General features: G+C 31.2%; 1 protein-coding gene across 5 annotated transcripts in view; it reads left to right on the top strand.

Moving 5' to 3' along the window:
• Window positions 1-7,418, top strand: part of LOC139488019 (target of Myb1 membrane trafficking protein-like) — a 36,808-nt gene extending 29,390 nt beyond the window's left edge. For 4 of the 5 annotated variants that reach the window (XM_071273325.1, XM_071273326.1, XM_071273327.1 and 1 more), the window contains 4 exons: window positions 616-648; window positions 2,833-2,898; window positions 3,605-3,647; window positions 4,269-7,418. In XM_071273325.1, coding sequence (XP_071129426.1) covers window positions 616-648; window positions 2,833-2,898; window positions 3,605-3,647; window positions 4,269-4,408 — 282 coding nt within the window. In that variant the 3' untranslated portion in view covers window positions 4,409-7,418. The remainder of the gene's footprint in view (window positions 1-615; window positions 649-2,832; window positions 2,899-3,604; window positions 3,648-4,268) is intronic. The other variant, XM_071273328.1, reaches the window with a different exon arrangement.
• Window positions 7,419-12,931: the final 5,513 nt, after the last annotated feature.

The raw sequence follows: 12,931 nt of genomic DNA on the forward strand, positions 1-12,931 counted from the left end.
TTTTCTGTGACATCACTATTACACTTTTAAACTTTGTGTTACTCCATTACTATACTTTTGACTTTTCTCTTACTTCATTAATAATATTATAATACTTTTAGACTCTTCAGTCATTTCAATACACTTAGACTAATTGTACCCTTTATATATGCATTGAGTAACATGTATACACTGTAATGGACTTTATATATATTTATATATATATATATACTTAGCTATGACAATTATATTTAACTGTGTATTAGTTTACTATTCACTGTTAAATGCAATACAATTTTAATCTGCATTCAGTGTTCATCTTAAGCACATGACAAACTTCTGTTTTAAAACTGTATGTATACTTACACTTATTTTAAGTTGTAATTGATTGATGGTGTTTTACATATTAGAAAGTAATGATGATAGCTTATTTCTGTTAAACATTTTAAAGCACATGTTTCAAATTTATTTTCATTTGTTTTTGCCACGTTTATGCTGGTTTTTACTGTATTTGTGACAATGACTGAAACATACAGCTATCACTATTTTTCAGCAAGTTTTTACATGGCATGATACACAGATAGTATATTTAGAAGATTAGATGCATGTGTTAATCTGTTTTCTTTTGTTATGTAGGAATTAAACAAAGAATTTGGTAATGTTAATAAGGTTAGTGTTGTAATATTAGATATCTGAATGTTTGTATTCTTCTTTGACTGTTTGATTTTCAGGATAAAAGTGTAATAATATTAACTAAGTAAAGTTACTTTTTATTCAGGTGTTATATTTCTTGGTATAAATCATGTATTAGTAATCTATTGATTATTTTGCAGGAATCTTTTGTCTGTCTGTCGGTCTGTCTGTCTGGTCATAATCAAACTTTGAAGGAATGATATATATTTAGTGACAAAGCAAACACTACATTTAATGCAAAGTAAAACTGCAAAGTTGGAAGCTACTGAAATATTTGTTTCTGACAGGATGAAATTAAAATACCATCTTGTTTTGAAGCTATTGAAACCTGTTTTTAAAGAGAATCTCTCTCACAGGCCCACTTTATTGCAGTTAACCTCAAATGTTATTTTTGTTCTAGCAGTCTTTTCACAGATATAAATTTGTTCATAGATTTTCCTCTTTATTAATGGGTAGATTGGTTTATCTATCAATATCCTAGAAATCTTCAGTCAGAAACCAATATGAGATCACACAGGCTTTGATAGCATTGCATGTACGCTAGCATGGGTAAAGAACACCATTATATACATTATTGATAACCAGAGATTACAATTATTTCTTATATCCTTTTCATTGATATATTTAATTGTAAATACCAAGTTTTTTTTGTGTGATATCTGTCAATGTTTTCTAATCCTGTCGAATATGTCTTCGTCGTCGTCCGAAGACAATTGGTTTCCGGACAATAACTTCAGTATAAGTATAAAGAAACCCATGAAATCTATACACAAGGTTTATAACCTCAAAAGGAAGATTGGGATTGATTTGGGGGATTATGGAACCAACAGTTTAGGAATTAGGGGGCCTAAAAAATGGCCCAAATCATCATTAGTAGTTTCCAGACAATAATAATTTGTTTTTAAGTGTATGAATCTCTCTGAAATTATACCACGAGTTTCCATACCACAAAGGGATGGTTAGGATTGACTTTGGAGGGTTAAGGCTCAAACCATTTAGAGGGGAAAAACAAGGGTTTCCTGGTCAATGGACAATTAAGACAATTTTTGAGCAGTGTAAGGGAGGTAATCCAATTACATTTAAAGTAGAATGTATTTAAATGAGTAATAATGGTTGCAAACTCCATTAGAAATTTGAATTGCCATTTTGACCATATCTTGAGGGTAAGAATTATTTTTTGGAAAAAGGGAAAGGGGGGAGTAATAAGAAATTAAAGGAGGGGACAATTTTTTCTCATTTCAGATTTCAGAAATTAAAAAGAAAATTTCTTCAAATATTTTTATACTTGCAATTCGCAACAGCATAGTGTATTGCACAAAAGCAAAAAATTGAATATAAACTCAAATCATATAACCAATTCCAAGTTCTTTGACTACAGTTATTCTTTGTCAGAAACCTATTATGTGTCAAATATTTAATTACAATCCAAATTCAGACCTGTATCAAGTGCTAATATTGTGCCCATTTTCGCCCCAACAGTTCAGGGTGAGACCTCTGGTCGTATCTAGCTGCACTCAGCGAAGCAATTTATTTTACCTATATCAGGCTCATGTCTTCCAATACAAAAAGTTGAATCAATAGAAAATATGGCAGACATGCTGCATATTAATGCACACATCTAGTTTTATAGACAATATTGTAAAGAAGGTGTTTTGATAAGAATACAAATTCTTTTAAAGACCTGAAGTCTAAACAACTTATATTGCAATTCTGGTACACTGATTTTTTAAAAGTTTATATCTATTTTTGCTGAAGAAGCAGATTTTCTATTTTACTAAAAAAAAATTTGCTAAATATAGAAATTACTTTAAAAAAAAAAAGTAATCCAGCTTTGTGCTTTATATCCTACTTTTATTATTGACAATGTTAATTTATATCTTACTTTTATTATTGACAATGTTAATTTATATGGGACAAATGAAAAGCTTTGTGATCATATTGAAGCGAAGGTTCACTCCAGAAGAGCATATTATCAGAGAATAATAAAAATCTGATTTATATATCTAATATAGATTCCTTTTCAAACAATTCATCTCAAATTGTCTGATAAACAATGTTATTCTAGTTTTGAGAACTTTAAATTGACATCAAACATGTGACATTATATGATGTAAATTGTCTACAGAATTAACGAGTATTATTTTCAAATCTGCTTTACAGTTACAGAGTAAAGATACAGATTATGATGAAATGGAACAGTGGTTAACATCTGATCAGAAAAAAGATGTAGGTTTCTCAATTCACTGTTCTTAATTTTCAGTTATACAAATAGAAGAAAAAATGAAAACCTGTTTGCTCCACCAGTAAATAAGAGCTAGTGGACGACCTTGAAATAGGAGTGCGGTGTGCACATTTTCTCCATCTTTAATGCTGCTCTGTGATTTTCAAAATGAGTAACAACAATAAACTCCATGTTTCTTAGCTGAGGGAATTGCTTCACTTCTTATAAGATATTGTGTCTTTGATAAATACATCATATCCCTTCTATTTATATTATGTTAAAAGAATAATGGAGAATCATCAAAAATATTAGACATTACAACAGACAACATCAATCTACATCACCTGAATCCTCCCCAAAAAATATGTACAACATAGATCAACACATGGTTCAGATAAGTGGACTTAGTATTGCCACTAATTATATGGGCTTAAATCAACCTCCAGTATCTTATAAAGTGACCTGTAATAGTTCAAATCTTTGTACTTTGGTCTTTTATGAATAGTTTTGTCATTGGCTCCATAGCACATCTACATATTTTTACATTGATACACATATATTTGATATGGTCAGTCGGTCTGTGGTAATATTATGTAAAAAAATGTTTATAAAATCATCCAATATAAGTTATCAGGGGTAGATGATATGATATATGATAATTTTGGCATGCCCTAACATAATTTAAAGTTGATATGAACCTTCTATTTGCAGCTTGAAAAGTATAAGAATCCACAAGACCAGCTATCAAGCTCAGGTTTGTAAAGAATATAATGAAACATTTAATAAAAAGCTGATTTTGCATATTAGTGAACAGATATTTTGATATAGTATCAGATATAGGCATCAATAAAACAATTATTCTACACTCCTTTTCTGTTACGTGATAATTATTTACACATTTACAACTGGATAATATACTTTGAGAATTTGTTTCTGATAGGAAAGATAAGGATACAAACATTTATTTAGTATTGCCTTAGATTTGTTAACTATTAATTCAGAAATATTTTCGATGTTTTATTATTGCAAAAATTGTGACAGTAGAAGTTAAGCAAAAGTGAAAACTCTCATCTTGTATTTTTATGGCATTATCAGTGATGCAGGATTTCCTGAAATTGCTGTAAAAATCTGATTATAAAGTAAAACAGACTAAATTTTCATGACAATCAAATGAGACCCCCTGTAATGGCATTAATATTATAATAATATTGATGCCAGTACAGGGGGGTCTCCTATAACTGTCATGAAAATTTAGTCTGTATTACATTATATTTTGAATTTCACTGCAATTTGCTGATTGTAACATATAGTAAGAATACTCTATAGATATTCCTACTCTATAACCCAAAAGTAAATATCTTTTAAAATATTTCAGAATTTGACCAGTTCTTGGCAGAAAGGTCAACAGGAGCTAATTCAGTACCTACCATTGCTGCAGCTGCAGGTCAAAGGTCGGGAAGTCGAAATCGTCAACTACAGAAAGACGAGGAAGAAAATCCATTATTTGCATTGTAACATCCAGTTTGTTTGTGTTAAAATGTGAGATATTGTATCCTTGTACATCCTGATGTATGTATGTGTTAAACTGTGGCTTGACTGATTGTGACAGGAGGGGAGATGCAAGGAGAGTGAAGGAACATTGTAGATTTTATATAAGTAGGGAGGACAATTTGGAGAAATTGCATAATCAGTGTTCTGCCTTTATTGAGATCTTAAACTGTTAGTGTTAACAGTATGGAAAGCAGGTTCCTGTTTCATTGTTTGTTTTTTTCAAAAAAAAAGAACAGATTTTTTTCTCTTAACCCAAAACAATATTTGTGAATATATCTATTTAAATTAAAAACTATATCTTTAGAGTAAATTTTTTTTGTAATGTGTTTAATAGAGTAAGATAGTAACCTCCTGTTTCTCATGTGATGTGTATATTTTCGTATAATTGGTCAATCTTTATATCTTTATGATATATCAGCTTTGCATATTACATAGTACACATGTATACATTTACAACTAACATTGTAGCCATTTGGTATTGGTTAATTATGTTTTGCTTCATCCAAGTTCTGCTAAAAATTACTAGCTTAATTTTTCCTTTATTCAGGTTATATATATTTATGGGATGATAATTATGGTTAATTACAAAATATTTAGCTTATAATGTACCTGAATAATATAAGATATAAATAACTAGGTGCAGAATAACTTTATAGCATTGTTTATTTAATTGGGTTTTCAAATAGGCTTTAGCATTAATTTACAGAAGAAATTTTCCTGGAAATATGGCAGACATGAAACGTAACTAGATTTAATTCAAATCCTTTTTGATAGGTATGAAAATTTTATTATGCATGCATAGCTTTTTTTATAAATGTAAAACAAGGTCATGAAATTAACAAATTGTGTTGATTTTATGTTGAATGTTGGTTTTGAAGATGTTGATACATATATTAATATTTCTTTTGATATGGTATGTATTATATAACAAAATCAAAAAGATATTCTTTCATTTTAAAGGATAGAGAAATTTATATTCTAGTGTGTTAACGAAATTATTGGCTGTTTGGTGCATGAATGAAAATTTATATGAGAGAGGAACTTTAATTATGTAAATGAGAGTCCTAAGTTTATGTATGTGACCTGTAATTTGAAGTAGATTTCTACATACCTATTTAATATTTTTCTACAATGCATATAAAGTTTATATAAAAAAAATGATTAAGGTGAAGCATCATTTGATATATTCCGATTTTTTAAGGTGCAGAATTAAAAATGAATATTTTTTATCAGTTCGTTTTAAAAGTTAAGAGTTTGGTACCTATTATTTTGATGGATGTCGTGTCTTTACTTTACTTCCACAAAATTTTGCTGTTGGTCTGTTAAATCTTTAAGGTTATCTCCTTTAAGTAGGATGGCAGTGTAACATGTAATATATGACCAAAGAGCATATTTCTCATACTTAAAAAAGTTATGACATTAGTCCTCCAATTATTTTTGGACACCTTGTAATTCCACCCTATAGAACTAATATCCCAACTGACACAGTTTCTTAAGGCAAAATAATTAAGTTAACAAAATAATCTCAATTTAGTTTGTGCAATAAAATTATAATGTTACTATACACAGTGATGATATTTTAATGTGTTGTAAGTTTGTTCTTTAAATTTTCCATTAAACTAGGAAATAATTGTCTAATTTTATAGGGAATGACTTGTACAGATTCTACTAATTACCACAAATTTAAGCTAATGATTTCAGTACTGGAATGGTTTATTCATTCAGTAATTTGTATTGAAGCTAAAATTGGCATATATCTCAAATACATGTAGCAAGTCAAAACCAGAACGATTGCCTCCAATTATATCCATTTGTTATAGGCTGTGAGACGCACTGTATATATATGTGTTAATAACTAGACTATATAAAGATCATGTAAATCTACAATCCTACTATAGCTCTATTTATTTGATAACCCTTTATAAAGGATGGCATTTAGCTTTGTTATATAACATTATGGTGTAGTTATACATTAATTCGTTATTACATTTGTTATTTATATGTAAATAATAACTTTGATTGTTTGTAAACTACTGTGTTAAATTCAGTTACACCAAAATCAATTTCAGATTATGAAAATTTTACACTTTATAATCAATGTAGTTCGACAAAGCAACTCAAAAAACCTGTTTGAAATATCTTGCTCTTAATAAACAGCAGCAAATAAGCATTTTTGTAGTTAGATTTGTTACAATTGTGTGTAGTTATAAATTTATCTATTTTCATTTGCAAGAAAACATTTAATAATTGAGATTGCAATAACTGCATTTTAAAACACATTTTAAAGCTAAAAATCATTCACAGCTTTAGGCTTAGGCTTTGATTTCATACAATTTTTCAATAAATTTAGCTTTTTGAATTTTTATAAAGTTAAGTGTCATTTATTTAAATCCTTAAAAGTTAATAAGACCAATTTTTCAAATAGTTGTGTCCTCGTCTTAGTAAATATTTACAGAAGATTACTATTTATTCAGCTGTAAGGTGAAAGATGAAAAGTGAAGAATAAAAACATTGCAGTGGCGGATCCAGGGGGAGGGTTCCGCGAGTTGGAACCCCCCCCCCCCCCCCCCCCTTTTTTTTTTGGAAGATCAATGCATTTGAATGGGGACATGTTGTTAGAACCCCCCTTTGTCCTGGGTTATGAACACCCCTCCCTTTTTTTTAAATGGCTGGATCCGCCCCTGCATTGCTTATTTTAGATTTAAATAATTGCATAATTACTATCATTTTCAGCAACTTTATTTAAACACTTAGTAAAAGTTGGATTTTTTTTCATCTCAGTTTTTCATTTACATCTAAGAAGTAATTGCAATTATTTGTAATTGCATAGAATAACAGTACTGAATATAGCAATGAATCATTACTAAGTATTCCAATGTTAAATGAACAGTAGATAAACACAACTCTTCAATGTTTTTTGCCTGTAAAATTGTAATGAGAGGAAAAATGATAATAAACAGTATTGTTGATTAACTATATGATTTGTTTTGTGTTGCCTTGAAGGAGTGAGACTGGGTATGCGTCAGTGTTAGTATCAACAATGTATTACTGTGGATTCTTATTATTTGTTGAATACTCATTTGTCATGGATTTCGAGGTAATCTGGTAACCACGAATTCCAATGTACAACAAATTACAAATTTTTCATAGGAATATCTGCTGATTCTGGCAAAACCTCAAAATCTAATAAAGACGAAAATGCAAGTTTTCCTCAATCCACGAATGTTTGGTTCCCGCGAAAATAAATGAATCCACAGTAATTTGTGATTAGGTCAGTTTATGGGGAACCACTAGGTCAATAATAATTGGTATGCAGTTGTATTAGCATTGACACATCTTATTTCCATGGAGATTATTTGGCCCCATCTTGTCAGTCATTGTTTAAATGAGTTCCAAAATTTACATGTTACAGTTTGTGAATAGATTCGTTTAAAAGGAACGCCTCACAGTAATTCAATGATATTTGATATGTAGCTGTACATTTGTATTAGTATTTACAAGTCTCTTTTCCATGGAGAATATTTGGTCCTAAGGTAGCTATAAACAGTTAGAAAAAAATATTAAAATTTGCCCTTATAAATTTTACCTTCCCCTTTTCATAGCTTTCTTGCAATATCAAGCTTACTGTTTGTGTCATATATGGGCATATGTATGTAATCAGAATCTTCCATAGATTTCATATCCAGTATATAAAATGGTAAAATAATTTCTTTTGGGTGTATCCATGGCAACAATCTGCATTTATTTGTTATAAAATATTGCAAAAAGGTGGGTAAAAAAGATGTCACATATTTCCCCAAAATTTGGCTAAAAGTAGAATTTCAATCGCTTGAAGTAATACCTTTTCTGAAACTGTGTACATATAATATCATTCAGCAAATCCATTGAAAATCATATGTCTTTCGTCTCATTTTTTTGTAAAATTGCGTCAAAAACTTTGTGTAGAAAAAAGTGTTTGTAAACATTACATTAATTTCTGGACCGATGGCCGGTCTAGCTATGAAAATAGGGATTGTCAAACAGAAAACAGCCCATAAAATATGTAAAAAATAATCTTAATGCTCTTATAAACCATCTTGGAAGGCTAAATTAGCACTCAGCTGTCTAAAAATGAATTTTATTACACAATAACTTTCCTATTTGAAAAATCAACAGGGCCAAAATGCGAAACTAAACTCCTAACTGTGTATTGCTACCTAACCCCTCATCATTGTTCATTGACTTGATATTTTAATTTTGTTTACAAGTTAAAGTGTGTGTTAAGGTAAGTGTAAAGGGGAAAATTACTCAAAACTGTTAATTGATTTGTACTCGGACTATTGTATAATAGTCACAGATTTGTATTAAAACTTATTTAAGTGGACATAAACTATGTTTCTGGAACAACCTTCCAGTGATCTGAATGTGTCCCTAGTAAGAGCTGGATTATGTAAGGCAACTCAGGATGGTAGAGGAGATCTCTTTGTGTCTCAAGCTGAATGTTGTTGGGCAACACTAAAATGACAGCAGAAGATGACACAAGTGATATCTATGTTTTTTGTCTTACTTCCTAATCTTTCTCTGGTAAACATGTGGAAGGTTGTTCCAGAAACATAGTTTATGTACACCAAAATAAGTTTTCAAACAAATCAATTAACAGTTTTGAGTAATGTTCCCCTTTTCCCTTACCTTAAAACAAACTTTAACTGGTAAACCATATAAAAAATTCAAGTCAATGAACAATGATGAGGGGTTAGGACCAAATATTCTCCATGGAAAAGAGACTTGCAAATACTAATACAGCTCTTGCTGAGACACAGAGATTTTATCTATCACCTAGTCGATACTACTGCTGGTGGACATTTCGTCCAAAAGGGTAGCACCAGCCCATTAGTCAGTACTTCGGTGTTAACATGAATATCAATTATATAGTCAGTTTTATAAATTCACGGTTGGCAAAATTATGAACTATTCGAAATACTAATGATTTTCTTGATCTTTCTTATCCCAGGCATAGATTACCTTAGCCGTATTTGGCACAACTTTTTGGAATTTTTGGTCTTCAATGCATATCAATTTTATACTTGTTTGGCTTTTTAACCATTTTGATCTTAGCGTCACAGTGCCCCTGGTGAGTCTTATACAGACGAAACGTGTGTCTGGCGTATCAAATTACAAGCCTGGTACCTTTGATAAATATCATCTTGTGTTGCCTTATATAATCCAGCTTTTACTAGGGACACATTGAGATCACTTCTGTCATCTTGTGTTGTCATAATAGCGTTGCCTAACAGTATTCAGCTCTTGCTTGGGACACATATGGTACATATCACTTCTGTAATCCTGTGTTGTAACGGTTAAACCATTGTGTTGCCTAAAATGATGTAGCTATTGCTGACCTCTGCTTTATTTGCGAAGTTCATTAGTCGACTACTTGCTTTTGTGGTTATGTCTATTTCTTGGATAATATTTTTTTAGTAGTATTCTACCATTTTAAGTCCACTTTATTGGTTTATGGAATGATGGTACGATGTAGATGACCGTCTGACAGGGTTCGTCTGACCTTGACCTTTTTTCATTGCCAACTTTGTCCTGATATTGACATTTCGTTTTCAATCATCGTCTTTACCAAACTTGTGCTAATGATCGTTAGGATGAGTTAGTTCTCTATTAATGTTGGAAGACTATGCAAAGACAATAACAATCAAAACCAAGGAGTAAACAAAGACTCATAAAACCAAAAGACATTTACATCAACAGTTACAAATAATAAATAAGAAACAACACGAACTCCACTAAAAACCGGGAGTGAAATTTTGTGCTCCGGAAGGGTTAAGCATTTCCTGCACCGTATACGGCACCCGTCGTGTTATTTTTTTGTTCAGTTCGGTAATGATGGAAGGTTGTTATGACTGAGGAAGAATATGATTTCTGACACACTTTGGTCATAATGGCCAATCAGCTCATGATGGCGACCGTAAAATTTCTTGAGTTTTGACTTTAATTTGATTGATTCATAGCCCTGTCTTAGCAACTTTTGAGAGAGCAGTGTTCCTCGTTCAACAAAATCATTAATCAAAAGATTAAAGTCACATTGGCTATTAAACTCATATTTGATTTTTTTTGTTTGTTTCTGAATAATGTTTTCATAACCACAAGGCACAGGCGCTTGGGTATATATGATACAGATATTTTTTGTTGTTGATTAAAATGTTCAATTTTCTATATTTATAATATATATCTATCACTTCTGTGCATGTCTCAGCTAGTTTTGCGTGATTTAAACGACTCAGAGAAAATACCTAATTTTACTATCCACACTAAGAAACAAAATAAAGTGATGCGATGATTTCCAAACTAATACTAAATGTAAACAAACAGAAGAACGAACAAGATCAAGACTTTATTTTGATTGTTAGTGGTCATAATCTTTTAATTTTCTAGAGCTATATGCTGTTGAGCAACACTATAATGACAGCAAAAGATGGAACAAGTGATTTTAATGTGTCCCTAGTGAGAGCTGGATTATGTAAGGCAACACAAAATGATAGATGAAATCTCTTTGTGTCTCAAACAAGAGTTAAATGCTGTTAGGCAATACTATAATGACAGCAGAAGATAAAACACGTGATCTAAACTGATGTGTCTCTAGTGAGAGCTGGATTATGTAAGGTAACACAAAATGATAGATAAAATCTCTTTGTGTATCAAACAAGAGTTAAATGCTGTTAGGCAATACTATAATGACAGCAGAAGATAAAACAAGTGATCTAAATGTGTCCCTAGTGAGAGCTGGATTATGTATAAAGGCAACACAAAATGATAGATGAAATCTCTTTGTGTCTCAAACAAGAGTTAAATGCTGTTAGGCAATACTATAATGACAGCAGTAGATAAAATAAGTGATCTAAATGTGTCCCTAGTGAGAGCTGGATTATGTAAGGCAACACAAAATGAAAGATGAAATCTCTTTGTGTCTCAAACAAGAGTTAAATGCTGTTAGGCAATACTATAATGGCAGCAGAAGATAAAACAAGTGATCTAAATGTGTCCCTAGTGAGAGCTGGATTATGTAAGGCAACACAAAATGATAGATGAAATCTCTTTGTGTCTCAAACAAGAGCTAAATGCTGTTATGCAATACTATAATGACATCAGAAGATAAAACACGTGATCTAAACTGATGTGTCTCTAGTGAGAGCTGGATTATGTAAGGCAACACAAAATGATAGATGAAATCTCTTTGTGTCTCAAACAAGAGCTAAATGCTGTTAGGCAATACTATAATGACAGCAGAAGATAAAACAAGTGATCTAAACTGATGTGTCTCTAGTGAGAGCTGGATTATGTAAGGCAACACAAAATGATAGATGAAATCTCTTTGTGATTCAAACAAGAGCTAAATGCTGTTAGGCAATACTATAATGACAGCAGAAGATAAAACAAGTGATCTAAACTGATGTGTCTTTAGTGAGAGCTTGATTATGTAAGGCAACACAAAATGATAGATGAAATATTTTTGTGTCTCAAACAAGAGTTAAATGCTGTTAGGCAATACTATAATGACAGCAGTAGATAAAACACGTGATCTAAACTTATGTGTCTCTAGTGAGAGCTGGATTATGTAAGGCAACACAAAATGATAGATGAAATCTCTTTGTGTCTCAAACAAGAGTTAAAATACCAAAGGGACAGTCAAACTCATAAATCTAAAACAAACTGACAACGCCATGGCTAAAAATGAAAAGGACAAATAAACAAGAGCACACACGACACAACATAGAAAACTAAAGAATAAACAACACGAAATGCTGTTAGGCAATACTATAATGACAGCAGAAGATAAAACAAGTGATCTAAACTGATGTGTCTCTAGTGAGAGCTGGATTATGTAAGGCAACACAAAATGATAGATGAAATCTCTTTGTGATTCAAACAAGAGCTAAATGCTGTTAGGCAATACTATAATGACAGCAGAAGATAAAACAAGTGATCTAAACTGATGTGTCTTTAGTGAGAGCTTGATTATGTAAGGCAACACAAAATGATAGATGAAATATTTTTGTGTCTCAAACAAGAGTTAAATGCTGTTAGGCAATACTATAATGACAGCAGTAGATAAAACACGTGATCTAAACTTATGTGTCTCTAGTGAGAGCTGGATTATGTAAGGCAACACAAAATGATAGATGAAATCTCTTTGTGTCTCAAACAAGAGTTAAAATACCAAAGGGACAGTCAAACTCATAAATCTAAAACAAACTGACAACGCCATGGCTAAAAATGAAAAGGACAAATAAACAAGAGCACACACGACACAACATAGAAAACTAAAGAATAAACAACACGAAATGCTGTTAGGCAATACTATAATGACAGCAGAAGATAAAACAAGTGATCTAAACTGATGTGTCTCTAGTGAGAGCTGGATTATGTAAGGCAACACAAAATGATAGATGAAATCTCTTTGTGATTCAAACAAGAGCTAAATGCTGTTAGGCAATACTA

Source organism: Mytilus edulis, chromosome 9, assembly GCF_963676685.1.
Source record: "Mytilus edulis chromosome 9, xbMytEdul2.2, whole genome shotgun sequence".
Taxonomy (NCBI): Eukaryota; Metazoa; Mollusca; class Bivalvia; order Mytilida; family Mytilidae; genus Mytilus; species Mytilus edulis.